We start from the raw sequence: 27,162 nt of genomic DNA on the forward strand, positions 1-27,162 counted from the left end.
TCTCCCCCAGCTGCCAGGGAGAGAAGAGGAGGAGGCCTCCGAGTGAGAGAGGGGACCTGCCGCCCTCCAGAGTCCCCTTCCCCTGCTCCTCAGACTCTGGCTGGCTCCCAGCCTGGCCTCCCAACCGGTTCCGTCGTTCCTGATTCTGGGAAATCCTCAACTGGCTCCTTCCTTCCAGCTGCCTTCAACTCCAGAGGGCTGCCGGACCCAATCCACTGGACCCGCTTCCCTGGATTCAGCTCCTGCCGCCCCTCGCCTCCTCTCCACGCCTCGCGCTACAGATCCCCAGTGCAGCCCCCTCTTCCTACGGCAGGGGCATCCGCACAGCGGAGTAGGTGGGCCGAAGAGGCTTGGGCTGCGGAAAGCCCTCTCCCGGCACAGCCCCGGGGGTTCGAGCGCCACTCGCCTGGTAGTACTGGCCCTGGGAATCGACACACCCGCAGCTGCTCTCGTTGACGCATCGGTCTCCGCTCAGGATGAAGCCTTCGTCACAGAAGCAGCCTTCCACGGGGAGTGGGCTGCAGGGGCCGGGCAGCGCGGGGGCAGCGCAGCTGGGAGCGCACCTGCGCCCGCAGCTCCGGTAGTGGCTCCCCGCAGGGCAGGAGAGGGCTGGAAGGGGAAAGAGGGCAGAGAAGGACTCAGGGGAGGGGAGCTCTATGCCGAGGCCGGCCCTGGCCAAATGTGCCTCTGAGGGCCACTGGCTTGCAGGGCGGGGAGGGAGCCCCACTTGGGGGCGCATCTCTCTCTCTTTTTCTCTCTCTCTCCACCCTCCGGCAGGTGACTTGCAAAAGCACCCGAAGGAGGCATCCACATAAGCAACCCAGCGAGTGCTGAACGGGACAAGCCGGAACAAAGAAGGCTGGGGAAGCCCCCTCCCTGCTTGCCCTAAACAGGAAGAGGCATTTTCTGCCTTGAACCTCTGCAAGCACGCAGCCGGGGCTCTCTGTGTGCAGCCAGCCCGGGGCGGAAGGGAGGCCAGGGAGTAGCAGCACTGCGCGCATGTTCAGTGCAGCGTGGGGGGGAGGGGGCGAAGGGGGGCAGGGAGGGGAAAAGAAAAGCATCTTGTCTGTTTGCCCCCCCAACCTGTCTGCCCTCGTGTCCCCAAGCCCAGCCCCATGGTGCCTCCTGCTCTGCTCCTGGCCCAGATCCCACCAAGGCTTCCCTCCCCGGCGCTGCTCACTCCCTAACGAAGGCCCAACATGAGCTTCGCGGCACCACTCACGGCAGAAGGTGGAGTTCCTCCACTCCAGGCACACGCCGGCGTTGGAGCACCGCTCTGCGTAGGCCTGCAGTCCGTTGCAGAGGGAGGTCTGCTGCCCGTTGGTGAGGCAGAGGTCGTAAACGCAGTTCTCAAAGGCGGGTGTTGGGTCTACCAGAGAGTGGCAGTGCCTGAAGATGCCTGGGCGAGGGGAGAAGAAGATGTCGACACGTCCAGAGCTCCGGAGAGCTCCGCCCTCCCCCGGCCCCCACTGCTGTTCGGTGTCACAAAAGCAGGTGCGTAAGCAGGGCGAGTGGTGTCTGCCACTGAGAGGACCCCTCCCGTGAAAGCTGGCAGGCGCCTCAGCCTTGGCAGGTGTGTTAGCATAGGTGCCTCCATTTTCTAAAGGAAGCTGTGAAGTAGCCATTATACAGCAGGCAAGATGTCATGTATGCGAGAATATCTCCTTGAGTGCATCCTTGCATCTGTCTTATCTAACATAAACAAGAGCTCCGGCTCCAGTATTCCTGTGTCAAAGTTAACTTCCTGTAACTTCCTGTAAGGCCAAAGGGATTGTTTACAGAACAGAGAGAATTGTTTAGCATAATTAGCTATGCCCCAGTGTTATGTTCTGATTGGTTAATGCTGCTACTGGGCCCTGCCCCTTGCAGGCTCAAATGCTCCACTGAATTCCCAATGTCTTTGTCTGATTGCTCCCTTTGAAGAGACCAGGCCTTGATTACTAATCAATAAAGCGCTTTTGAACCCTCTGTCGCTGGAAATATGGAGTCGTGCTTAGGGGCTGTTTGGATTTAGTCCCTGGGTGAAAGAACATTGATATAACAGGTGGAGATCCAGATCTGCCTGACCACGCCCCCAGGCCACTGCCCTTGTCTCGAACGTAATGCCTCCCCCACCCCACTCCCCCAAGGATCTCCGAACGAGGCTTTTCCTAGCCTTGCTACCCGGATCCTTTTGAACTGGACCAGCCAGGAATTGGACCTATTATTATTATTTATTTATTTATATAGCACCATCAATGTACATGGACCTGGGAGCTTCTCCATGCAAGGTGTCCGCTGTCTTCCGCGGAGCGCTGGCCTGGTTCAACAGGGGCTCAGAGCCAAGGTGCAGCTTCCCTTCATAAGGCCAACCCGCCCGCCTGCCCCACTCCCCAGTGTATCAGCTTCCACCTGAACCGTCCATTCATCTCGCACACGGAGCTTGGGATCTGGAGCGGCCAGGTCCCGTGTGCGTTCTCATCAGTGGCTAAGAAGTCTACCTGTTGGGTCGGTGATCAGGCTGCAGGCAGAGTCCCGCCGGATCTCACTCTCCAGCTCCGGTTTGCAAGGGGTTTCTGGTGGGCTGGAACATCTGCCGAAGGCAGGGGAAAGAGAGGCGGGCGTTGGTGCCGTTTCATGCGTGGTTCATGGGGGCTACATTTTTGTTGGGGTAGTTTGGGAGGGGGCTAGGAATATGCCCCCCCCCCTGCACCACACAGTGGATTTCAGAGCTCCCATTTAGGAGCAATTCCAGCAAAGCCATTTGTGGATTCAGCCCATGGAAAAGGGGGACAGGGGTGGGCACCTCACGGCCTGTGGCCTGCATGCACCTTTGACCCCACTCCAGGTGGCCTGTGGAGTCCCGCTGTCAGCTGGGAGGTGGGGAATGGATTGCTATTTTCCCAGTGCGGTAGGCGGGGGTCAGAGCAGGGAGAAGGGGCTTTAACTCCCCCGTCCCCCGTCCCACTATGTTCTTGCCACAAAAAACAGTTAAAGAAGAAAAGTCGGAAGAGCTGCCTTCCAGCAAGGCCTCTTGGAGCCCCCTTTCCCCCCCTTGCTCCCTGCCCGCATGGAAGCAGCCCACAAGGGCTCTGCACGCCACGCCTGGACCCCGGCCAGCTGGCACCACCCTGCTGCAGGCACAGGTGCAAAAGGCAGCTGCAGCCACAGGCGAGGGAGCACAGCGCTCCTGGCCCGGAGGATCCTGCGCTGGGCGGCCCACGGGGCAGCCCGGCCTCCTCGCTCTACCACCAGGTGCCTCCTCCGTGGAGCACCCACATGCCAAGTGCCACGTACGTGGTGAGGTGTCCATCTGGGACCAGCCAGCTCTCCCCCAGGAGGGTGGAAGTGTCCGCAGGTTGTCCGCTGGGCGTTAAGTTGTCGTCGCTGGGATCGCCGTTGAAATTGCCTTTGTGGGTCGAGAGAGAGAAGGGAAGGGAAAGGGGGGGGGGTGATGACGACTCTTCTTCTTCTTCCCGCGCTCTGGGTTCCCACCTGCCTGGCTATGGGAAGGGGGTGACTATGGGCGGCGGCCGCCTTCTGCTGGTCAGGTCAGGCGGCCAGGATGGCGCTTCGCTGGGGCTGCTACTGGAGCCCCCGGAACTGGTTGGTTGAGCCAGTGGGGTTGGAGGCATCATTCAGGGAGGGGCAGGAGGGAAGGAGCCGGCTGGTTCCACAGGAGAGTTGGTTATGAGGGGCTCCTCCGTGCCCAGTTGTTTTGGTGAGGCAGCAGAGGACCGCCGGAGTGGCTGGCTCTGGCCACTAGCATTGTTCCTGTGTTAATGGATTACCTGTGCATTTAGCGCTGCCGGTGGGCAATTGCTGTATTGCTTTATGTATAGCTCCCTGGTTGTAATTGAAGAAGGTGGTGGTTCGATTCAAATCTTTGCCAGTTTTATTCCGTTTAAGCCCCTTGGGAAACACCCAGGTAGAGGTTACAGGGCCATAATAGGCTGGCCCTGGGCTTCCTCTCCCCACCCCCCACACATCCCTTCCTGCTGGCAACAGTGAACTGGAGGAGAAAGAAGAGCTGGGCTCTGTTTGGGGGCGGAAGGAAGTGCAGGGAGGGAGGTGCAGGGGGTGGGTGGAGTGTGGGTGTGGGTGTTCTTCTCCGGGGATCACTGGAGGGTGCGGGAGGAGGAGGGTCAGCAGCCATAGCAGCTATCAGAATACTGTGCCGAGTTGTGGGCGAAGAAAAGACAAATTCTGGGACTTCTGTTAAGGTATTAAGCCCTTCTCACGCACCCACCTTTGAGAACAGTTAAGCGGGCAGGCAGATGAGCCAGGGCCTTTTCCGCGCGTCTGGAATGCGCTACCATCAGGGGTCCGCCAGACTCCAGCCTTGCAAGCTTTAATAGGGGCCCTCAAGAGCTCCATCACACCAGGGGTTAACAGGCTCCCTACCTTCGCGTCTTCCTTCCTCAGTTACTTCCTCTGTTCAAAAGAGGAAGGACACAAGGAGCCTGAGGTCCGTTGTGTCTGCTGCTCTAACGGCGCTGCTTCTCCTGCACACAGCAGCAGAGAGCAGCGATTCTGAGGTTAAAAAAAACATCGGACTTAACCAGGGTGTTTTTTTTGCCGCGGAAGGAAGGCCAGAAGGGGCGGAAGGGGCGCGGGAGGCGGACGGCGCCATGGGAGGGACCTGAGCAAACTCCATGAGGGCCCAGGAACGAGCGTGCAATAAAACTCTCGTCTCATGGAGCTCTTATACTTGCTTCCTCTGGGCCTTCTCCTCAGTAGGGTTCAGTGGACTATTCGGGGTTTTAGCTGAAATTGTGTTTTAGATTTAAGTGCTGCCGGGCCGGGCATTTTATTGCTGGTGTTCGTTGATTTTACTCATTTTTGTCCTGAGTCCAAATCCCTGGTCAGCCTCTGTTTAACTTGGGGCCTCTTTTCCATTTGCTCAAAGTGGCTTCCAGAAGATCTGCGGGATGCAGTCTGTAAACACTTCCAAGTTGGTTTGATGTTAAAGGCTGAGAAAAAAAACCTTTGCTATATATTGATAATCTTTGTTTTTCACATCTTTGTTTTTCACATCTTTGTTTTTCACAAAATCTATTTAATTCCCAAAGAACAGGTGTGTGTGTGTGTGTGTGTGTGTGTCAAATAGGATCAAGAAATCTTCACCAGTCTCCTAACAGAAATAAGAGCACTCTTGTGTGTGTATATGTGTGTAGGAAGCACGTGACGGGTCGAGTGGGGCGAGGAAGAGGGCTGATTGTGACCCACAGAAGCTGTTCTACTTTTTCCTGGCCTGGGATTTGGCACATGTCAGCAGGCTCATGGAACGAGCTGAGAAGGGGGAAGGTTATTCATGGGTCGCAGGGCAGGGCACGGCAGGGCAGGATAACGCACCCCCCCAAAGCTGATTAATTTAGGGCAAGAGGATTCCAGAGCCCATCCTGCTGGGAGAGAGTAAAGGTCCAGGGCTCACCACACAGGCCACAGAGTTGTCTCTTGAATTCAGGAGGCACGGAGACATCCACGTAATGGTTCCCATCAAATCGGACCTCCAGGCCAAAGTCTGTTTCCAGGAAAACGTAGCTGCCGCTGCTCTGCAACACAACCTTGTTGTTGGCAATGAAGACGGGCAGGTTGCGTCTGCTGCCATCGACCTGAGCAAAAAGTACACGACAGTTCAGGCCCTGCATGCCTTGGAGATCTCCAGGCTCTGCCCAGCTCCCAATAATAATAATAATAATAATAATAATAATAATAATAATAATAATAATAAATTTCTTACCCACCTCTCCGTTTGGATCGAGGCAGGGAACAACAATAAGTATAAATACATAAAATTGATTAAAAACATAGTACACATTATTAAAACATCCTAAAAGCATCCTAAAATTCCACTGGGTAGGCCTGCCGGAAGTAATAATAATAAATTATTATATTATTATTGTGACCAGGACCTCTGGAAGGAGCCCAGGAGTCCCCCTGGCATCTTCCCCCTCCACGTACCCACTCCGTGTAGGAATGGACTCTATAGAAGGGTCTGTCGGAGGCTGCGTTGCCCCTGTGGAACTCCCTGCACTTAGAGGACCAGGCATCTGCCTGGGCTCAGGTAAAACCTTTTCCTAGGGGCAGATTTGGTGGCCGAGGCCAGGCTCCGAAGGGTGGGAGATTCTCAGTAGGGCTCTTCTAAAGCCTGGTTTCATTTGGATGTAGCCAGGTCACTTTGAAAGTGTGACTCCGCCCCAAGCCTGTGAGGCCGGGGCGGGGCGGGGCGGGGCGGGCTAAACCTTCAAAGGACTGAATATGCTTTTCTGTTAAGCAAACTCTCCCCCAGAGCCCTCCGCCCTTGGGTATGTGTGGGGTAATTGGGCTGGGGGGGGGAGTGTGATGTGCAAACTGTTAAAGATCTATTTCTTCTATATTGGACCTCCAGGAAAACATTATTATTTTTAAAACGATATATCAAAATACGGTGCTGAGTTATGCACGAAGGAAAGCTAAACTTTGGGAACTCTATAAATTCAGGGGATGGAGAGGACCCTAGTTTTGGAGGCAGAAAGGGCCGGATTCAGCCCATGGCAGCATCTCCAGTTCAAAGGGTCCAAAGAACCACAGCGAACAAAGACATCTCTCTCTCTCTCTCTCTCTCTCTGCCTGAACTTCTAAAGAGCTGCTGCCAGTCAGAGCAGACAACACTGAGCTCCATGGGCCAATGATGTGAGTCTAGAAATGCAGCCTCAGATATTCAGTAGACAAATTTGCCTGATTTCCTTCTACCTGCTGCCATTTTCGCTCTTTGGGATCACTGAATCTGCTTCAGTGTACCCTGGGGAAAGGCAAGGGCCTGGAACTGCCACCCTCCCTGGCCAAAGAAATCCTATTCATTAACCCTCCCAGCTTTTGTGCCTTCACCAGGCATTGCCCACACAGTTTCAGCCTTAAAGACTAGAAGCTTGCCTTTTAAATGAGCAAGAAAGAAAGCTGAAATTCATTGGCAGCTAAGCTTTGCTGCAGCCTTAAACTGGCCCCGCAGTTGCTTTGGGCGTCCCACAGAATGGCAGCGGAGAACTCTGCTCCCCTTCTCCCCTCTCCGCTGCCAGTCCTTGAGCTGACCACCCTCCTTCCTGTCTGGCACACAGGACTGCAAACCTCCTGGGTAGGGACTGCATTGCTCAGGTATTCTGTGTGGCACCCATAGAATCATAGAATAGCAGAGTTGGAAGGGTCCTACAAGGCCATCACGTCCAACCCCCTGCTCAATGCAGGAATCCACCCTAAAGCATCCCTGACAGACGGCTGTCCAGCTGCATCTTGAAGGCCTCTAGTGTGGGAGAGCCCACAACCTCCCTAGGTCACTGATAACATAACCCATGGTAACTGGTAACATAACCTATGCGTGCTCTGTACGGGGGTAGGGGACTCCTTACATTGACTTTCCCATTCTTCAGCAAAGAAACCCGGTGGCCGTACACCGCCACGTGCACCGAATTGACGTAAGAGACGGCCGTGTTTGCTCCCCGGTGCTCGTTGGTGGTGGAGACGTCAAAGGCAGCTGGCCCACCGCTGGAGCTGTTGCAGACCTTGGCCAGGGTGTAGGTGCAGTTGCCCATGAAATCGTAGGCTCTGCCATCAAACGTGGTGTAATGGGGGTCCCCCGAGGCACTGCAGCTTCCTTGAGAGGAAGGAAGGAAGGAAGGAAGGAAGGAAGGAAGGAAGGAAGGAAGGAAGGAAGGAAGGAGAAATTAGCCCACTGGTGACCATGTCATTGCAGGAATGATGCTGCCCGGTGCTCGTGGCACTGCCGGCTCCAGTTTTTGGAGGGCCTTGGCAAAACACCCTCCACCGCCCCCTCAGTTGGGCCTGCCTTCTCACAGCCATGGTCACCGGCTGCTCTTGCTCCTCCTCCTCCTCTTTCTCACCATTGCTACCACTTGCTTCCTTGACAGGCAGAAAGACAGGAAACAATTGCTGCTTTGCATGTCTGCCACTGACTTGCCAGAACAAGAAGCAGGTGAACAAGCAGACTGCAAGGGAGAAGAGGAGCAGCCACTCCAGGGGGCTGTTGCCAACGAGCCTCTGCTGGAGCCTGGCCCCTTGGCAGGAGCCCTGCCACACACACACCCCTGATGTCGGCCACGGCTCCTGGAAGGGGATGCTCGCAAAAGCCAGGGATCGGAAGCAAAGGAGACAAGAGGATCTGACCACTTCCTCCAACATTCTCTTTCCATGAGTGGCCAGAGAGATTGCTCTGAGGCGCCCACAAGTGGGGCATGACGGCGAAAGCCACAGCACACACATACACACCACTTATCCCCAGCATATACTGCTCCTGCACTTGAAGGTTCAAGAGACGGAATAGCAAAGGTGTCACACTGCTGTGGAATTCTGATATTTAGAGTTCCATTTCTATGAATACCCAATGCCTGTTTAGAACCAAAACTAGGGTGACCCTATGAAACGGAGGACAGGGCTCCTGTATCTTTAACAGTTGTACTGAAAAGGGAATTTGAGCAGGTGTCATTTGTATATCACAGAATCATAGATTAGCAGAGTTGGAAGGGGCCTACAAGGGGCCTACAAGGGGCCTGCATTCAAGAGGCAGCTGGACAACCATCTGTCAGGGATGCTTTAGGGTGGATTCCTGCATTGAGCAGGGGGTTGGACTCGATGGCCTTGTAGGCCCCTTCCAACTCTGCTATTCTATGATTCTATGATTCTACAAGGCCATCTGCCCAGGAAAACATGCAGAACATAATGGGAACACATGGCAGGACCCAATCCGTTGAAGAGGACGCCTGTAGAAACCCCAATAAAAAGGATAAAGGGCAGCGCTAACTGGAATGCAGAGCTGGGAGGGGTTTTGGTGCATCTGCCCATGAAGTGATGAGTTTGCTTGTCAAACGTGTAGTAATGAGGGTCACTGGACACCAGACAGGACTCTGCGGAGACCCCCTTGATCAGCTGTTGGACACCCTCTAAGCTCAGCGGCCCAGCGCCATAGCTCTCCCTGAACCTGCAATACTTCAAGCCAATCTAAACCCACCCAAGAAGCTTCAGGTGACAAACGCCAGACGCAGACAGAGGGCACTGAATCAGATTCATTTCTGCTTAGGAAAAGAAAACCCTCCCTTTCGTGGAAAAGCGTTGAGACATGCATGAGCCAGATCTGCAAAGCAGTACTGGGAGCAGAAGCCCCGGGAGGCCCCGATCCTTGGAGACTCACCGAAAGAAGGAGAGGGTGCCGGGGTGCTTGTAGGACTCGTGGTAGTGGTGTCCGGGGGACTCGCGGTCGTGGTGTCCGGGGGACTCATGGTAGTGGTGTCCGGGGGACTCGCGGTAGTGGTGTCCGGGAGACTCCTGGTAGTGATGTCCGGGGGATTCTTGGTTGTGGTGTCCGGGGGACTCGCGGTTGTGGTGTCCGGGAGACTCCTGGTAGTGGTGTCTGAGGGACTCCTGGTAGTGATGTCCGGGGGATTCTTGGTTGTGGTGTCCGGGGGACTCGCGGTTGTGGTGTCCGGGAGACTCCTGGTAGTGGTGTCTGAGGGACTCCTGGTAGTGATGTCCGGGGGATTCTTGGTTGTGGTGTCCGGGGGACTCGCGGTTGTGGTGTCCGGGGGACTCGCGGTAGTGGTGTCCGGGGAACTCGAGGTAGTGGTGTCCGGGGGATTCGCGGTAGTGGTGTCCGGGGGATTCGCGGTAGTGGTGTCCGGGGGACTCGCGGTAGTGGTGTCCGGGGGACTCCTGGTAGTGATGTCCGGGGGACTCCTGGTAGTGATGTCCGGGGGATTCCTGGTAGTGGTGTCCGGGGGATTCGTGGTAGTGGTGTCCGGGGAACTCGTGGTAGTGGTGTCCGGGGAACTCATGGTAGTGGTGTCCGGGGGATTCGAGGTAGTGGTGTCCGGGGGATTCGCGGTAGTGGTGTCCGGGGGATTCGCTGTAGTGGTGTCCGGGGGACTCGCGGTAGTGGTGTCCGGGGGACTCCTGGTAGTGATGTCCGGGGGATTCCTGGTAGTGGTGTCCGGGGGATTCGTGGTAGTGGTGTCCGGGGGATTCACGGTAGTGGTGTCCGGGGGACTCGCGGTTGTGGTGTCCGGGGGACTCGCGGTAGTGGTGTCCGGGGGATTCGTGGTAGTGGTGTCCGGGGGATTCGTGGTAGTGGTGTCCGGGGGATTCGTGGTTGTGGTGTCCGGGGGACTCGCGGTAGTGGTGTCCGGGGGATTCGTGGTAGTGGTGTCCGGGGGACTCGCGGTAGTGGTGTCCGGGGGATTCGTGGTAGTGGTGTCCGGGGGACTCGCGGTTGTGGTGTCCGGGCGATTCGTGGTAGTGGTGTCCGGGGGATTCGTGGTAGTGGTGTCCGGGGGATTCGTGGTAGTGGTGTCCGGGGGATTCGTGGTTGTGGTGTCCGGGGGATTCGTGGTTGTGGTGTCCGGGGGACTCGCGGTAGTGGTGTCCGGGGGATTCGTGGTAGTGGTGTCCGGGGGACTCGCGGTAGTGGTGTCCAGGGGATTTGTAGTAGTGGTGTCCGGGGGACTCGCGGTTGTGGTGTCCGGGCGATTCGTGGTAGTGGTGTCCGGGGGACTCCTGGTAGTGGTGTCCGGGGGACTCGCGGTTGTGGTGTCCGGGCGATTCGTGGTAGTGGTGTCCGGGGGACTCCTGGTAGTGGTGTCCGGGGGATTCGTGGTAGTGGTGTCCGGGCGATTCGTGGTAGTGGTGTCCGGGGGATTCGTGGTAGTGGTGTCCGGCGGACTCGCGGTCGTGGTGTCTGGGGGACTCGCGGTCGTGGTGTCCGGGGGACTCGCGGTCGTGGTGTCCGGGGTGCTTGTAGGACTCGTAGTAGTGGTGTCCGGGGACCTTGTAGGAGTTGTGGTAGTGGTGTCCGGGGGAGTGGTTACAATGCCTGCGATGAGAAATGCCATTCAGTTTTTCCTGTAAGCTTACCTCCCAGGCTATACAGGGGTCTTGAGGCGGAAGCAATGGTCAGCGAAACCTGCCTGTAGCACGTAAATGTTACAGCTGAATACCCTCCCCCAGGCTGAAGGTACTTTACGCCACGGAATTGCCAAAGTTGACCCCCATGCGAGGCATGTGGCAGTCCCCCAGGAGAAGCTGCTCCATAAGGCTCTTCATGTCCCCCTGATCCCCAGGGTTGGTGAAAAGCTGGTCTTGTGAACTAGATGCACTCGGGTGATGCCAAAGACTTTGACTGGGCACAGAGAGGGAGGAGGCATTTCTGGGACATGGAACCCTACCAGCCCCTCTACCCAGCACAGTCTTCGCAGTGCTTACCTAATATGTCAGTGATTTTCATTTTTGATCGTCCCCCCTGTGCGCAGAAAAATAACCACTCTAGGCAGCAGCAGTGCCACTGATCAACCCTGAGACACTGGGGACTTGGCAGTCTTACCTGAGGAAGCCCAGCACCATGGTTCCCCCCTGAACCTGTAACATTTCGAGCTAATCTAAACCCACCCAACAAGCTTCAGGCAACAAACGACAGATGTGGAGGGAGGGCAAGGATCAGTTTCATTTCTGCTTAAAAAACAACAACTCCCCTTTTTGTGGAGAAGCGTTGAGACATGCAGGCGCCAGACCCGGAAAGCAGGACTGGCAGCAGAAGGAACGCCGACACCTGTTGAGGTCTCACGCTCGGGAGCCTGAGAGCAGCTCCACTCACCACAGCCGGTCTCCTTCCTCCAGTCGCCAAGGTCCACGCCGGACAGGTTGCACGCGGCAGCGTATGCTTCTAAGCTTTGGCAGAACTGCCCCGCATCTCCCTCGGTGGCACACTGGTCATACACGCAGCTCTCAAAGTGCAGTTGAGGCGGGATGGCCCAGTGACAGGCGGCAAAAGGCCCCTGGCTGGCCAGGATCACTCGGCAGAGGTCTTCGAAGCCCGCTTCCTCAGCAGGGTCGCAGGGACGGGGAATGACAGGTGAGGGGTCACACCTAGAGATCCGACCAGAAGGAACAAGAGGACACCATCACCTGCTTCGGTACGCACAGGGAAACCGGCCACCTAACTTCTGCATTAACGCGACCCTGGCAAGCCGTGGACTTTGGTGGGCTGAAACGGCGAAGGAATGAAAACATGACTGACTGGGCTCGTGGCCAGAGTTTGCTTTGTGGCGGAAATCCTGGTTCGCTCTGGCCCCGTCTTTGGCTCCTGTCCTTAGAACATCAGAGGAGCCCCGCTGGATCAGACCAAGGGCCTATCAGTCCAGCTTCCTCTTACCCACCGTGGCCAAGCAGCTGCTCCCGAAAGAAGGAGGGCAAGAGGGCAAAGCGCAGCCTCCCCGTTTGCTTCCCCGATCCACTGCTATTCATACACCTCTGTCGTGTCTCCACTTCCTTGCCTTTCTGTGTGTGTAAATTCAGTAGCCCCCCATGCTCTGACCCTTCATTCCAAGGGAGCCGTTCGGGCTCCTTGGCCGTTTCGACTGCCCTTATCTGCGCCTTTTCCAGTTCTACAGAAGGACACTGCGGCATCTCCCTTTTCAGGTGCAGGAACGCTGCGGCGGAGGGGCACAGAGAGCGACAGATGGTCCTTGGCGAGGGCCCCTGCTCCCAACACTTACGGCCAGCTGTCGTCCGTCACTCTCCAGCTCTCGCCAAACTCATTGGCATCGAGTTCCAGGATTCCATCCGGCCGTCGGAAGTCGTCCAGCTGGCTGCCGGAGTAGGTGCCGCACAGCCCACACAGGTGCCCCTTGTATCTCTCGTCCACTTGGACAAACAGCTGATGGTCACCGTCAAACATGGCCCGAAAGCCAAAGGGGCTGTCGACGACCACGTACGGAAGGCTTTGCTGCACTGTGATCCCCAGCTGCAGCCTCGCAGGAAGAGTCGCCTTTGCTCCGTTCACCTGGAGAAAGGACAACGGGAGCCCGCTCAGCCTCCGGCTCCCGCAGCTGCTGCTGCAAGGAACTCCGTCCAGCTCCTCTGGCCTCACGGGCCGCTTCCCTTCGACAGGCTGTACTTTCTAACTCTCCACTGGACATCTGCAGGGAAGCCCCCCTCCCCTCCCCTCGGCAGATGCCCTGAAGGGACATCTGAAGAACACCGGCACCCAGATATCGGTGCAGTTGCCAGTCGAGGCGCTACGTGGCGCTAGTCGTGCCCTGCACACACTCGGAGTCGGCAGGGCCGGGCAAGGCGTTGTGGGGCAAACATGCCCACCGGGACATCCCGGAGCTGCAGCCTGGCTCTGGCTGTGGGCTGCAATACTCACGTAGACCTCTTTGTTCTTCCTCAGGGCGATGTGCAGGTTTCCGAACGAGACAGCCACGGAATTGAGCGCCGTCCAGGCCTGGCTCCCGCGATGTTCGTTCCTAGTCGTCACCGAGAAGCGCTCGGAGGAATTGGTGCAGACCTCCACCGCTGTGTAATTGCACCCGCCCTGGAAGTGGTACAGTCTCCCGTCAAAGGTGATGTAGTGTGGGTCCCCGAAGATTTGGCAGGTGGCCTTGTCTGGAAAGTCGCAGCGCAGGATGCCATTCTGCACCGTGCAGATTTGGCCCGCTGGGCAGGTCTCCGTGCTACAATCTAAGGTGTTGTTGCCCACGCAGCGGCACCGTCCGACGCAGTCCGCTTTCCAGAACGTTTCTCCTTTCTGTGGGAGACGAGCAAAGGAGAAGCGTGAGAGCCGTGCCTCGTGGCTGCAAGCTGCGGCAGACTCCTGATCGCCAAAGGGCTTTGGCGGGGCCCGGGAACCCACCTCGTAATAGTTGTCTCCCGCCAGGCAGCCGCAGTCCGCCAGAGACACGCAGCGTCCCCCGCTAAGGACCAACCCTTCGTCGCACTCGCAGTCCTCCACGCAAGGTTTGCTGCAGTTCCCAGGGGCCAGCGGGCTGGAACAAGTGGCCGGACAGGAGCTGGTGCACGGGTTGTAGTGACTGTTGGCAGGGCAAGAGGGGCCTGCGAAGCAAAGCAAGAACCGTCAGTGCTTCCCGGCCAGGACGGACGACGCTTGGCAGTTGGGCCTCCCTGCCTACGCTCAGGGAGCCCGCGCCTGTCTCTAAAGCGGCAGGAAGATTCCAGGCGATAGCTGCTCTCCACGTAAATGACCTGCTTGAGCGTCAGCCCCCGGAAGTGATCCAGCAGGCCCCCTCCCCCAACTACTGCATGCCCCTCCTCAGCCTTCAGAGGCATTGCAGGGCGCTACTCACCGCAGAAGGTGGCATTCCTCCAGCTGGGCAGGTCCACGCCAGCTCTCTGGCAAGCGTCAGCGTAGGCCTCCAGTGCTTTGCACAAGGCCGGCTGGCTCCCCTGCAGGGCGCACAGGTCAAAGACGCAGCTCTCGAAGAAGCTCTCGGGGTTGATCACGGACAGGCAGACGGCGAAAGGCCCCTGGCTGCTCGTCAGTAGCCCGCAGAAGGCATCTGTCCTGTAAAGAGCCTCCTGCTGTGGGAGGCAGGGCGGGGTCGGGGTCGGAGGCGGCACGGGAACACCGCAAAAGGGGGGGTCGTACTCCGCGCCTGGAACTTGCCAGCTGTTTCCCAGCTGAGTGGTGCTCTTGGCCTGCTCTCCGTTGGGCATCATGCTGTCATCCTGACGGAGGCCGTTGAAGTTGCCGCACATGCCACAGGTCCTGTTGAAATAGGCGGTGGGCACCCTGATCTCCACCGAGGCGTCGGTGTCGTAGGAGACCGTCAGCCGGAAATCCGTCTCCAGGGTCACGTATCGGCCGCTCCTGCCCACGGTCACAGAGCCGTTCCGCTCCCGCACGGGCAGGGTTCTCCACACTTTGTTCACCTGCGGAGGGAGAAGTCACATGAAATCCACAACGCCTTTCCCAGAAGAAGAACTCCCCCGAGACCTCCTTGCGAACCAACGGCCGGGAGGGGGCGGGCTCCTGTTCACTTACCAGCACCTGGCTCGGGTGGTTTTTCAGAATCTCAATCCGCTGCCCGTAAACCTCCACCAGCACCCGTTGGACGTAGGACACGGACGGGTTCCCGCGGTGCTCGTTTTTGGCCTCGATGTTGAAGGAGGGCAGCCCCGTGCCGTTGCCACACAGCCTGGCCAGAGTGTAGGTGCAGCTGCCCATGAAGTGGTGCGTCTCTTTGTCAAAGGTGTTGTAGTGGGGGTCGTTATGGACGCGGCAGAGCCCGTAGGTGTGAGTGTAGCAGTCTGGGACCCCGTTCTGGACCCCGCAGTACTGATCGTTCGGGCAGGAAGCGTCGGAGCACTTCAGCTGGCCGCCTGGAGTGCGGCACGTGCATTTGGAAGAGCAGGTGTCGTCGGTCCAGAAGTCGGAGCCCACAGGGTAGTGCTTGCCCTGGTGCCAGCACCCGCACTGGTGGCTGGGCACACAGGTGCCGCTGTAGAGGAGGAAGCCGCTGTCACAGACACAGGCTTCCGCACAGGGCAGGCTGCAGCTGGCCGGAGCCGTTGGCAGCAGGCAGGTGGCGGGGCAGGCGTTGGCGCAGGTCTCGTAGTGGCTGTTGGGCTGGCAGAAAATGGCTGCGGAGAGAAAATGGGGCTCGGTCAGGTCTAATGAAAGCCTTTTCTCCATCGAGCCCAGGACTACCATGTGCTGGGCCTGGCAGCAGCTCCCTAGGACTTCTGGCAGCGGTCCCGCACAGACGATGCTGAGAACTGTCCCTGGGAGCTCATACAAGCTAGCGTTGGCCCAAGGGCCCTCTCCGCTGCACTGTTGCCCTAGCAGAGTGGCGAGGAAGACAAGCAGGTGTAGTAATGGCAGTAGGGACCCTAGATCGTTGTAAGGAGGAGGAGGAGGGGGCGTTCCTGTCGCCCAAGGAACCGCACTGCACACGGAAGAGAGAGGGAATTGACCCACGTGGAGCCCCGTATGAGCAGTGTCCCTGGAAAAATCACGGAGAGGAAGAGCTTTTCTCTGAAGAGGGTAGGAAGCCAACTGCCCCCATGCTGTTTGCGGCCCTCCCGAGCTCCCCCACCTGCCCAGGTATTCTTGTGCACCCAAGGGAGGGAGGCTGCGGGTGCCGCTGCTCCTCCTCAGAAACTTACGACAGAAGGTGGCGTTCCTCCAGGGCTCTACAAGAACCCCCAGGGACAGACAGGCATCTGCGTAGGATTGCAGGCTCCTGCAGAGGGAGCCAGGGTCCAGGTGCAGGGCGCACTGGTCGTAAAGGCAGCCGTCAAAGTGCCCCATTGGGTTGATGGTGCCGTGGCAATGCCTAAACGGCCCCGCCGCATCCGTGAGGAGTCCGCAGAAGCTGCTGCTCTGGGCGGCTTCCTTCTCAGCCTCCGTGCAGAGAGGAGGGGGCCCTGCGGAGCAACTGAGAGACAAAAGCACCACCGTGATTTGGTACCTGGCGTTCCACGTTGCGCGGAAACTTCATACCTCCGTAGGGTGAGCTACAAACCTGGTGAGGTTGGAGACCTGCCAGCTGTTCCCCAGGCTGGTGGAATCCGGCTCCCGTTCCCCGCGGGGATTCAGGAAGTCGTCCTGGGGGTTACCGTTGTAGTTTCCACACATGCCGCAGACAAGATCCTTGTAGGGACTCGGGAGCGTCACTTCCACTTGATGGTTTCCGTCATACTTGACTTTCAAGCCAAAGTCTGTCGAGACCACCGTGTAGAAGCCGCTGGGCAAGATTTGCAGACCCCTTTTCGGTGTGGAGGGGACGACGACTTCCTCCCCATCGACCTGGAGACAGGGGCAGGCACGGCCGTTAGAGACCGACTGGTGTCGGAGGGGCGTTCTAACGTCCCTTCTGCCGGGCCCACATCCATCCCCAGCCAGCACCACGTACCTTCGCCGTTCCCCCTTTCTCCAGGGTGATCCGGAGGCCTAGCACGTCCACGTCCACGCTCTGGACGTAAGACACCTGTGTGTTGCCCCCTCTGTGTTCGTTGGTGGCTTCCACGTTGAAGTAGGGCAGCGGAGGGCTGGTTTGGTTGCACAGCTGGGAGAGGGTGTAGGTGCAGTTGCCCATGAAGTGGTGCGTTTGCATGTCAAAGGTGTAGTAATGAGGGTCACCCGACACCACACAGGACCCTGCCAGGAAGGGAAGCGGGTCAGAAGCAGGCTCGTGTGGGAGACTTTGTAAACGGGAAGAATCGGAGACCAGCGTCTCTGCGCGTCCATTCCTCAACACAATGACAGGTGAATCTGCCCGTGAATGGGCCAAAGGGGCTTCCGCTTGCCCTGTCCTGGGCGCCGGACTCCTCTGTTCCGGGGAGTAAGGTAGGTGCCCCATGGCCTCTGCCAGCCGGCGGTTGCATAGCAACACAGCCCCAAGCCCAGAGTGCTCCCAGCTGCCTGGGAAGCCTGAGGGAAAGGAGACCCCCTTGATCAGCTGTTGGACACCCTCTAGGCTCAGCGGCCCAGCGCCATGGCTCTCCCTGAACCTGCAATAGTTCAAGCCAATCTAAACCCACCCAAGAAGCTTCAGGCGACAAACGTCAGAGGCAGACAGAGGGCACGGATCAGTTTCATTTCTGCTTAGGAAAAGAAAGCCCTCCCTTTCGTGGAAAAGCGCTGAGATACAGTATGCAGGTGCCAGACTGGGAACGGAAGGCCCAGGAGGCCTTGATCCTCGGAGACTTACCGAAAGAAGGAGGGGATACCGGGGTGCTTGTCGGAGTTGTGGTAGTGGTGGTGTCCGGGGTGGGGGTCACAGGGTCTGCGATGAGAAACGGCATTCAGTTTTTCCTGTAAGCTTACCTCCCAGGCGACTCAGGGGGCTTGGGGCAGAAACGATGGTCGTTGAAACCTGCCTGTAACACGTACACCTTACAGCTGAATGCCCGCCCCCAGCCTGAAGGTGCTTCACGCCATGGACTTGCCAAAGGTGACCCCCAGGCCAGGGATGCGGCAGTCCCCCAGGAGAAGCTGCTCCCTAAGGCTCTTCACGTCCCCCTGATCCTCAGGGTCAGTGCAAAGCTGGACTTGTGAACTAGACGCATTCGGGTGATGCCAAAGACCTCGACCGGGCCCAGAGGAGGAGGAGGCATTTCTGGGACGTGGAACCCTCCCAGCCCCACATATGGCCATAATATGCCAGGGATTTTCTTTCCCCCTCACTGCCGCCCCCCGCCCCCGCCGCTCTCAGGAAAACAGCCACTCTAGGAAGCCTGCCACACAAGGTTGCCAGGCCTTTGTCCCCACTGCATCTAGCAGCAGCGCCACTGATAAGCCCTGAGCAATGGGGGACTTCGACGCCTTACATGGGCAAGCTCCCTCCGATACGGAGATGTCATCCACCGCCACGTCACTGCGGAAGTCTTCTCCCCACACGCCTTCCAGGAGGATCTACAGAGAGGGAGCATCTCCAGTCAGTTTCATGGTTGGACAAGACTCTGCCCGAGGTGCCCGGCGTGCCGTGGCAGAGGCGGTGGCGCTCAGTCCAGTACCTGCACCCTTCCTCTGTGATCCACGCTGACTTCTGCCATCTGCCAGCGGTCGCCCTTGTTCCCGGTCTCGGACCAGGTCAACCGGGGTGGTTCACCGTCATAGATCACGTAAACGTGCAGCGCCATGGTGCGGGCCACGCCGTACATGTGGTACCAGAAGCGCAAGCAGTTGGGCCCGTGTAAAGTGCACACGGGGCTGAGCAGGCGTGCTACGTCCCCTGCGTTGGCGTTGGCGTCGTTGCCGTCCACGTAGATGAAATAACCATCTGCAATAGAGAAGCACGGGTCAAAGCGACGGACCTCCTGTGGGATGTGGGGAGACAGCCCGGCACTGTTCATGCTCCCCGGGGCCCCTGGCGGGGTGAGCCTTGTGCCCTCCCTACCAGCCCAGGTCATCTCCCTCACCTCCCGTGGTGTGGTCGAACGATGGTCCCGTGGTCGGCGAGGACGTCGGGCCCTTGTGCCGGGTCCAGTCTAAGCTGTCGGCGGACGACTGCGTCCAGGAGCAGAAGTCCACATCAAAGGAGCAGGAGAAGTTGCACTGAGAGGTCGCATCTGACAACGGCACACAAAAGAGACTGAGACGTGTCCCGGAAACCTCCGTCCAATCCCCTGACGTTGGGGAGCCCTTTTTGGAGCAATGTCAGGGCGGTTGGGCCAAATGTGTTACGCGTTCAGCCTACTGTGCTTATCTCTTCTCTCCCGCTGGCGTACACCCCTATCTTTCCGCATCCTCCCAGAGGGCACGCAACTCCAAGGGTCACCAGCACGGAAGAGCTAGTCGCCTCCCAGCGAAAGCCATCCAGGAAACAGCCTCCCATGCCTCGCAAAGCCTGCTTCCATTTTCCTACGCTCAGCATGACAAGTGGCTGCACCCTGGGGTTTCTGGCAGGATACAGCCCCCCCTCCCGTTCCTCCCTCCATCACCCTCCGGTGGAATCAAGCTCACGGTCAGAAAGGCGCTGAGACATGCAGGAGCCAGATCCGGAAAGCAGGACTGGCAGCAGGAGGAACGCCGACACCTGTCCAGGTCTCACGCTCGGGAGCCTGAGAGCAGCTCCACTCACCACAGCCGGTCTCCTTCCTCCAGTCGCCAAGGTCCACGCCGGACAGGTTGCACGCGGCAGCGTACGCTTCTAAGCTTTGGCAGAACTGCCCCGCATCTCCCTCGGTGGCACACTGGTCATACACGCAGCTCTCAAAGTGCAGTTGAGGCGGGATGGTCCAGTGACAGGCGGCAAAAGGCCCCTGGCTGGCCAGGATCACTCGGCAGAGGTCTTCGAAGCCCGCTTCCTCAGCAGGGTCGCAGGGACGGGGAATGACAGGGTCACACCTAGAGATCCGACCAGAAGGAACAAGAGGACACCATCACCTGCTTAGGTACGCACGGAAAAAACAGCCACCTAACTTCTGCATTAACGCGACCCTGGCTAGCCGTGGAATTTGGTGGGCTGAAACGGCGAAGGAATGAAAACATGACTGACTGGGCTCGTGGCCAGAGTTTGCTTCGTGGCGGAAATCCTGGTTCGCTCTGGCCCCGTCTTTGGCTCCTGTCCTTAGAACATCAGAGGAGCCCCGCTGGATCAGACCAAGGGCCTATCAGTCCAGCTTCCTCTTACCCACCGTGGCCAAGCAGCTGCTCCCGAAAGAAGGAGGGCAAGAGGGCAAGCTCAGTCTCCCCGTTTGCTTCCCCGACCCACTGCTATTCATACACCTCTGTCGTGTCTCCACTTCCTTGCCTTTTTGTGTGTGTAAATTCAGTAGCCCCCCATGCTCTGACCCTTCATTCCAAGGGAGCCGTTCGGGCTCCTTGGCCGTTTCGACTGCCCTTATCTGCGCCTTTTCCAGTTCTACAGAAGGACACTGCGGCATCTCCCTTTTCAGGTGCAGGAACGCTGCGGCGGAGGGGCACAGAGAGCGACAGATGGTCCTTGGCGAGGGCCCCTGTTCCCAACACTTACGGCCAGCTGTCGTCCGTCACTCTCCAGCTCTCGCCAAACTCATTGGCATCGAGTTCCAGGATTCCATCCGGCCGTCGGAAGTCGTCCAGCTGGCTGCCGGAGTAGGTGCCGCACAGCCCACACAGGTGCCCCTTGTATCTCTCGTCCACTTGGACAAACAGCTGCTGGTCACCGTCAAACATGGCCCGAAAGCCAAAGGGGCTGTCGACGACCACGTACGGAGGGCTTTGCTGCACTGTGATCCCCAGCTGCAGCCTCGCAGGAAGAGTCGCCTTTGCTCCGTTCACCTGGAGAAAGGACAACGGGAGCCCGCTCAGCCTCCGGCTCCCGCAGCTGCTGCTGCGAGGAACTCCGTCCAGCTCCTCTGGCCTCACAGGCCGCTTCCCTTCGACAGGCTGTACTTTCTAACTCTCCACTGGACATCTGCAGGGAAGCCCCCCTCCCCTCCCCTCGGCAGATGCCCTGAAGGGACATCTGAAGAACACCGGCACCCAGATATCGGTGCAGTTGCCAGTCGAGGCGCTACGTGGCGCTAGTCGTGCCCTGCACACACTCGGAGTCGGCAGGGCCGGGCAAGGTGTTGTGGGGCAAACATGCCCACCGGGACATCCCGGAGCTGCAGCCTGGCTCTGGCTGTGGGCTGCAATACTCACGTAGACCTCTTTGTTCTTCCTCAGGGCGATGTGCAGGTTTCTGAACGAGACAGCCACGGAATTGAGCGCCGTCCAGGCCTGGCTCCCGCGATGTTCGTTCCTAGTCGTCACCGAGAAGCGCTCGGAGGAATTGGTGCAGACCTCCACTGCTGTGTAATTGCACCCGCCCTGGAAGTGGTACAGTCTCCCGTCAAAGGTGATGTAGTGTGGGTCCCCGAAGATTTGGCAGGTGGCCTTGTCTGGAAAGTCGCAGCGCAGGATGCCATTCTGCACCGTGCAGATTTGGCCCGCTGGGCAGGTCTCCGTGCTACAATCTAAGGTGTTGTTGCCCACGCAGCGGCACCGTCCGACGCAGTCCGCTTTCCAGAACGTTTCTCCTTTCTGTGGGAGACGAGCAAAGGAGAAGCGTTAGAGCCGTGCCTCGTGGCTGCAAGCTGCGGCAGACTCCGGATCGCCAAAGGGCTTTGGCGGGGCCCGGGAACCCACCTCGTAATAGTTGTCTCCCGCCAGGCAGCCGCAGTCCGCCAGAGACACGCAGCGTCCCCCGCTAAGGACCAACCCTTCGTCGCACTCGCAGTCCTCCACGCAAGGTTTGCTGCAGTTCCCAGGGGCCAGCGGGCTGGAACAAGTGGCCGGACAGGAGCTGGTGCACGGGTTGTAGTGACTGTTGGCAGGGCAAGAGGGGCCTGCGAAGCAAAGCAAGAACCGTCAGTGCTTCCCGGCCAGGACGGACGACGCTTGGCAGTTGGGCCTCCCTGCCTACGCTCAGGGAGCCCGCGCCTGTCTCTAAAGCGGCAGGAAGATTCCAGGCGATAGCTGCTCTCCACGTAAATGACCTGCTTGAGCGTCAGCCCCCGGAAGTGATCCAGCAGGCCCCCTCCCCCAACTACTGCATGCCCCTCCTCAGCCTTCAGAGGCATTGCAGGGTGCTACTCACCGCAGAAGGTGGCATTCCTCCAGCTGGGCAGGTCCACGCCAGCTCTCTGGCAAGCGTCAGCGTAGGCCTCCAGTGCTTTGCACAAGGCCGGCTGGCTCCCCTGCAGGGCGCACAGGTCAAAGACGCAGCTCTCGAAGAAGCTCTCGGGGTTGATCACGGACAGGCAGACGGCGAAAGGCCCCTGGCTGCTCGTCAGTAGCCCGCAGAAGGCATCTGTCCTGTAAAGAGCCTCCTGCTGTGGGAGGCAGGGCGGGGTCGGGGTCGGGGGCGGCACGGGAACACCGCAAAAGGGGGGGTCGTACTCCGCGCCTGGAACTTGCCAGCTGTTTCCCAGCTGAGTGGTGCTCTTGGCCTGCTCTCCGTTGGGCATCATGCTGTCATCCTGACGGAGGCCGTTGAAGTTGCCGCACATGCCACAGGTCCTGTTGAAATAGGCGGTGGGCACCCTGATCTCCACCGAGGCGTCGGTGTCGTAGGAGACCGTCAGCCGGAAATCCGTCTCCAGGGTCACGTATCGGCCGCTCCTGCCCACGGTCACAGAGCCGTTCCGCTCCCGCACGGGCAGGGTTCTCCACACTTTGTTCACCTGCGGAGGGAGAAGTCACATGAAATCCACAACGCCTTTCCCAGAAGAAGAACTCCCCCGAGACCTCCTTGCGAACCAACGGCCGGGAGGGGGCGGGCTCCTGTTCACTTACCAGCACCTGGCTCGGGTGGTTTTTCAGAATCTCAATCCGCTGCCCGTAAACCTCCACCAGCACCCGTTGGACGTAGGACACGGACGGGTTCCCGCGGTGCTCGTTTTTGGCCTCGATGTTGAAGGAGGGCAGCCCCGTGCCGTTGCCACACAGCCTGGCCAGAGTGTAGGTGCAGCTGCCCATGAAGTGGTGCGTCTCTTTGTCAAAGGTGTTGTAGTGGGGGTCGTTATGGACGCGGCAGAGCCCGTAGGTGTGAGTGTAGCAGTCTGGGACCCCGTTCTGGACCCCGCAGTACTGATCGTTCGGGCAGGAAGCGTCGGAGCACTTCAGCTGGCCGCCTGGAGTGCGGCACGTGCATTTGGAAGAGCAGGTGTCGTCGGTCCAGAAGTCGGAGCCCACAGGGTAGTGCTTGCCCTGGTGCCAGCACCCGCACTGGTGGCTGGGCACACAGGTGCCGCTGTAGAGGAGGAAGCCGCTGTCACAGACACAGGCTTCCGCACAGGGCAGGCTGCAGCTGGCCGGAGCCGTTGGCAGCAGGCAGGTGGCGGGGCAGGCGTTGGCGCAGGTCTCGTAGTGGCTGTTGGGCTGGCAGAAAATGGCTGCGGAGAGAAAATGGGGCTCGGTCAGGTCTAATGAAAGCCTTTTCTCCATCGAGCCCAGGACTACCATGTGCTGGGCCTGGCAGCAGCTCCCTAGGACTTCTGGCAGCGGTCCCGCACAGACGATGCTGAGAACTGTCCCTGGGAGCTCATACAAGCTAGCGTTGGCCCAAGGGCCCTCTCCGCTGCACTGTTGCCCTAGCAGAGTGGCGAGGAAGACAAGCAGGTGTAGCAATGGCAGTAGGGACCCTAGCTTGTTGTAAGGAGGAGGAGGAGGAGGGGGCGTTCCTGTAGCCCAAGGAACCGCACTGCACACGGAAGAGAGAGGGAATTGACCCACGTGGAGCCCCGTATGAGCAGTGTCCCTGGAAAAATCACGGAGAGGAAGAGCTTTTCTCTGAAGAGGGTAGGAAGCCAACTGCCCCCATGCTGTTTGCGGCCCTCCCGAGCTCCCCCACCTGCCCAGGTATTCTTGTGCACCCAAGGGAGGGAGGCTGCGGGTGCCGCTGCTGCTCCTCAGAAACTTACGACAGAAGGTGGCGTTCCTCCAGGGCTCTACAAGAACCCCCAGGGACAGACAGGCATCTGCGTAGGATTGCAGGCTCCTGCAGAGGGAGCCAGGGTCCAGGTGCAGGGCGCACTGGTCGTAAAGGCAGCCGTCAAAGTGCCCCGTTGGGTTGATGGTGCCGTGGCAATGCCTAAACGGCCCCGCCGCATCCGTGAGGAGTCCGCAGAAGCTGCTGCTCTGGGCGGCTTCCTTCTCAGCCTCCGTGCAGAGAGGAGGGGGCCCTGCGGAGCAACTGAGACAAAAGCACCACCGTGATTTGGTACCTGGCATTCCACGTTCCGCGGAAACTTCATACCTCCGTAGGGTGAGCTACAAACCTGGTGAGGTTGGAGACCTGCCAGCTGTTCCCCAAGCTGGTGGAATCCGGCTCCCGTTCCCCGCGGGGATTCAGGAAATCGTCCTGGGGGTTACCGTTGTAGTTTCCACACATGCCGCAGACCAGGTTCTTGTAGGGACTCGGGAGCGTCACTTCCACTTGATGGTTTCCGTCATACTTGACTTTCAAGCCAAAGTCCGTCGAGACCACCGTGTAGAAGCCGCTGGGCAAGATTTGCAGACCCCTTTTCGGTGTGGAGGGGACGACGACTTCCTCCCCATCGACCTGGAGACAGGGGCAGGCACGGCCGTTAGAGACCGACTGGTGTCGGAGGGGCGTTCTAACGTCCCTTCTGCCGGGCCCACATCCATCCCCAGCCAGCATCACGTACCTTCGCCGTTCCCCCTTTCTCCAGGGTGATCCGGAGGCCTAGCACGTCCACGTCCACGCTCTGGACGTAAGACACCTGTGTGTTGCCCCCTCTGTGCTCGTTGGTGGCTTCCACGTTGAAGTAGGGCAGCGGAGGGCTGGTTTGGTTGCACAGCTGGGAGAGGGTGTAGGTGCAGTTGCCCATGAAGTGGTGAGTTTGCTTGTCAAAGGTGTAGTAATGAGGGTCACCCGACACCACACAGGACCCTGCCAGGAAGGGAAGTGGGTCAGAGGCAGGCTCGTGTGGGAGAGTGTGGAAACGGGAAGAGTCGGAGGCCAGCGTCTCTGCGTGTCCATTCCTCAACACAATGACAGGTGAATCTGCCCGTGAATGGGCCAAAGGGGCTTCCGCTTGCCCTGTCATGGGCGCCGGACTCCTCTGTTCCGGGGAGTAAGGTAGGTGCCCCATGGCCTCTACCAGCCGGCGGTTACATAGCAACACAGCCCCAAGCCCAGAGTGCTCCCAGCTGCCTGGGAAGCCTGAGGGAAAGGAGACCCCCTTGATCAGCTGTTGGACACCCTCTAGGCTCAGCGGCCCAGCGCCATGGCTCTCCCTGAACCTGCAATAGTTCAAGCCAATCTAAACCCACCCAAGAAGCTTCAGGCGACAAACGCCAGAGGCAGACAGAGGGCACGGATCAGTTTCATTTCTGCTTAGGAAAAGAAAGCCCTCCCTTTCGTGGAAAAGAAAGCCCTCCCTTTCGTGGAAAAATGCTGAGATACAGTATGCAGGTGCCAGACTGGGAGCAGAAGGCCCAGGAGGCCTTGATCCTCGGAGACTTACCGAAAGAAGGAGGGGGTACCGGGGTGCTTGTCGGAGTTGTGGTACTGGTGGTGTCCGGGGTGGGGGTCACAGGGTCTGCGATGAGAAACGGCATTCAGTTTTTCCTGTAAGCTTACCTCCCAGGCGACTCAGGGGGCTTGGGGCAGAAACGATGGTCGTTGAAACCTGCCTGTAACACGTACACCTTACAGCTGAATGCCCGCCCCCAGCCTGAAGGTGCTTCACGCCATGGACTTGCCAAAGGTGACCCCCAGGCCAGGGATGCGGCAGTCCCCCGGGAGAAGCTGCTCCCTAAGGCTCTTCACGTCCCCCTGATCCTCAGGGTCAGTGCAAAGCTGGACTTGTGAACTAGACGCATTCAGGTGACGCCAAAGACCTCGACCGGGCACAGAGGAGGAGGAGGCATTTCTGGGACGTGGAACCCTCCCAGCCCCACATATGGCCATAATATGCCAGGGATTTTCTTTCCCCCTCACTGCCGCTCCCCACCCCCGCCGCTCTCGGGAAAACAGCCACTCTAGGAAGCCTGCCACACAAGGTTGCCAGGCCTTTGTCCCCACTGCATCTAGCAGCAGCGCCACTGATAAGCCCTGAGCAACGGGGGACTTCGACGCCTTACATGGGCAAGCTCCCTCCGATACGGAGATGTCATCCACTGCCACGTCACTGCGGAAGTCTTCTCCCCACACGCCTTCCAGGAGGATCTACAGAGAGGGAGCATCTCCAGTCAGTTTCACGGTTGGACAAGACTCTGCCCGAGGTGCCCGGCGTGCCGTGGCAGAGGCGGTGGCGCTCAGTCCAGTACCTGCACCCTTCCTCTGTGATCCACGCTGACTTCTGCCATCTGCCAGCGGTCGCCCTTGTTCCCGGTCTCGGACCAGGTCAACCGGGGTGGTTCACCGTCATAGATCACGTAAACGTGCAGCGCCATGGTGCGGGCCACGCCGTACATGTGGTACCAGAAGCGCAAGCAGTTGGGCCCGTGTAAAGTGCACACGGGGCTGAGCAGGCGTGCTACGTCCCCTGCGTTGGCGCTGGCGTCGTTGCCGTCCACGTAGATGAAATAACCGTCTGCAATAGAGAAGCACGGGTCAAAGCGACGGACCTCCTGTGGGATGTGGGGAGACAGCCCGGCACTGTTCATGCTCCCCGGGGCCCCTGGCGGGGTGAGCCTCTTGCCCTCCCTACCAGCCCAGGTCATCTCCCTCACCTCCCGTGGTGTGGTCGAACGACGGTCCTGTGGTCGGCGAGGACGTCGGGCCCTTGTGCCGGGTCCAGTCTAAGCTGTCGGCGGACGACTGCGTCCAGGAGCAGAAGTCCACATCAAAGGAGCAGGAGAAGTTGCACTGAGGGGTCGCATCTGACAACGGCACACAAAAGAGACTGAGACGTGTCCCGGAAACCTCCGTCCAATCCCCTGACGCTGGGGAGCCCTTTTTGGAGCAACGTCAGGGCGGTTGGGCCAAATGTGTTACGCGCTCAGCCTACTGTGCTTATCTCTTCTCTCCCGCTGGCGTACACCCCTATCTTTCCGCATCCTCCCAGAGGGCACACAACTCCAAGTGTCACCAGCACGGAAGAGCTAGTCGCCTCCCAGCGAAAGCCATCCAGGAAACAGCCTCCCATGCCTCGCAAAGCCTGCTTCCATTTTCCTACGCTCAGCATGACAAGTGGCTGCACCCTGGCGTTTCTGGCAGGATACAGCCCCCCCTCCCGTTCCTCCCTCCATCACCCTCCGGTGGAATCAAGCTCACGGTGAGAAAGGCGCTGAGACATGCAGGCGCCAGACCCGGAAAGCAGGACTGGCAGCAGGAGGAACGCCGACACCTGTTGAGGTCTCACGCTCGGGAGCCTGAGAGCAGCTCCACTCACCACAGCCGGTCTCCTTCCTCCAGTCGCCAAGGTCCACGCCGGACAGGTTGCACGCAGCAGCGTACGCTT

General features: G+C 58.9%; 2 protein-coding genes across 2 annotated transcripts; both read right to left on the minus strand.

The window, feature by feature from the left end:
• Window positions 1-21,819: 21,819 nt before the first annotated feature.
• LOC134402346 (IgGFc-binding protein-like) lies at window positions 21,820-23,176 on the minus strand. Its single transcript, XM_063131746.1, has 2 exons — window positions 22,526-23,176; window positions 21,820-22,413 (listed from the first exon to the last, which is right to left on the minus strand). The coding sequence occupies exons 1-2, from the start codon at window positions 23,174-23,176 to the stop codon at window positions 21,820-21,822; spliced, it is 1,245 nt and encodes a 414-aa protein (XP_062987816.1).
• A 41-nt stretch (window positions 23,177-23,217) lies between these two features.
• On the minus strand, window positions 23,218-24,846 carry LOC134402347 (zonadhesin-like). The gene is made up of 5 exons (XM_063131747.1): window positions 24,400-24,846; window positions 24,010-24,293; window positions 23,583-23,924; window positions 23,465-23,489; window positions 23,218-23,322 (listed from the first exon to the last, which is right to left on the minus strand). Exons 1-5 carry the CDS (start codon window positions 24,844-24,846, stop codon window positions 23,218-23,220), a joined length of 1,203 nt encoding a protein of 400 aa, XP_062987817.1.
• Between the last annotated feature and the right edge of the window lie 2,316 nt (window positions 24,847-27,162).

Source organism: Elgaria multicarinata, chromosome 8 (assembly GCF_023053635.1).
Source record: "Elgaria multicarinata webbii isolate HBS135686 ecotype San Diego chromosome 8, rElgMul1.1.pri, whole genome shotgun sequence".
NCBI lineage: Eukaryota > Metazoa > Chordata > Lepidosauria > Squamata > Anguidae > Elgaria > Elgaria multicarinata.

Bases quoted from the DNA above. Each gene is read 5' to 3' on its own strand.
- LOC134402346 (XM_063131746.1), bottom strand. From the start codon at position 23,176: ATGGAGAAAAGGCTTTCATTAGACCTGACCGAGCCCCATTTTCTCTCC. The intron at 22,414-22,525 runs GTAAGTGAACAG...CTCCCTCCGCAG, and splicing joins ACCACCCGAGCCAGGTGCTG to GTGAACAAAGTGTGGAGAAC.
- LOC134402347 (XM_063131747.1), bottom strand. From the start codon at position 24,846: ATGGGGCACCTACCTTACTCCCCGGAACAGAGGAGTCCGGCGCCCATG. The intron at 24,294-24,399 runs GTACGTGATGCT...CCCTGTCTCCAG, and splicing joins AGAAAGGGGGAACGGCGAAG to GTCGATGGGGAGGAAGTCGT. The intron at 23,925-24,009 runs GTTTGTAGCTCA...CTTTTGTCTCAG, and splicing joins CAGGTCTCCAACCTCACCAG to TTGCTCCGCAGGGCCCCCTC.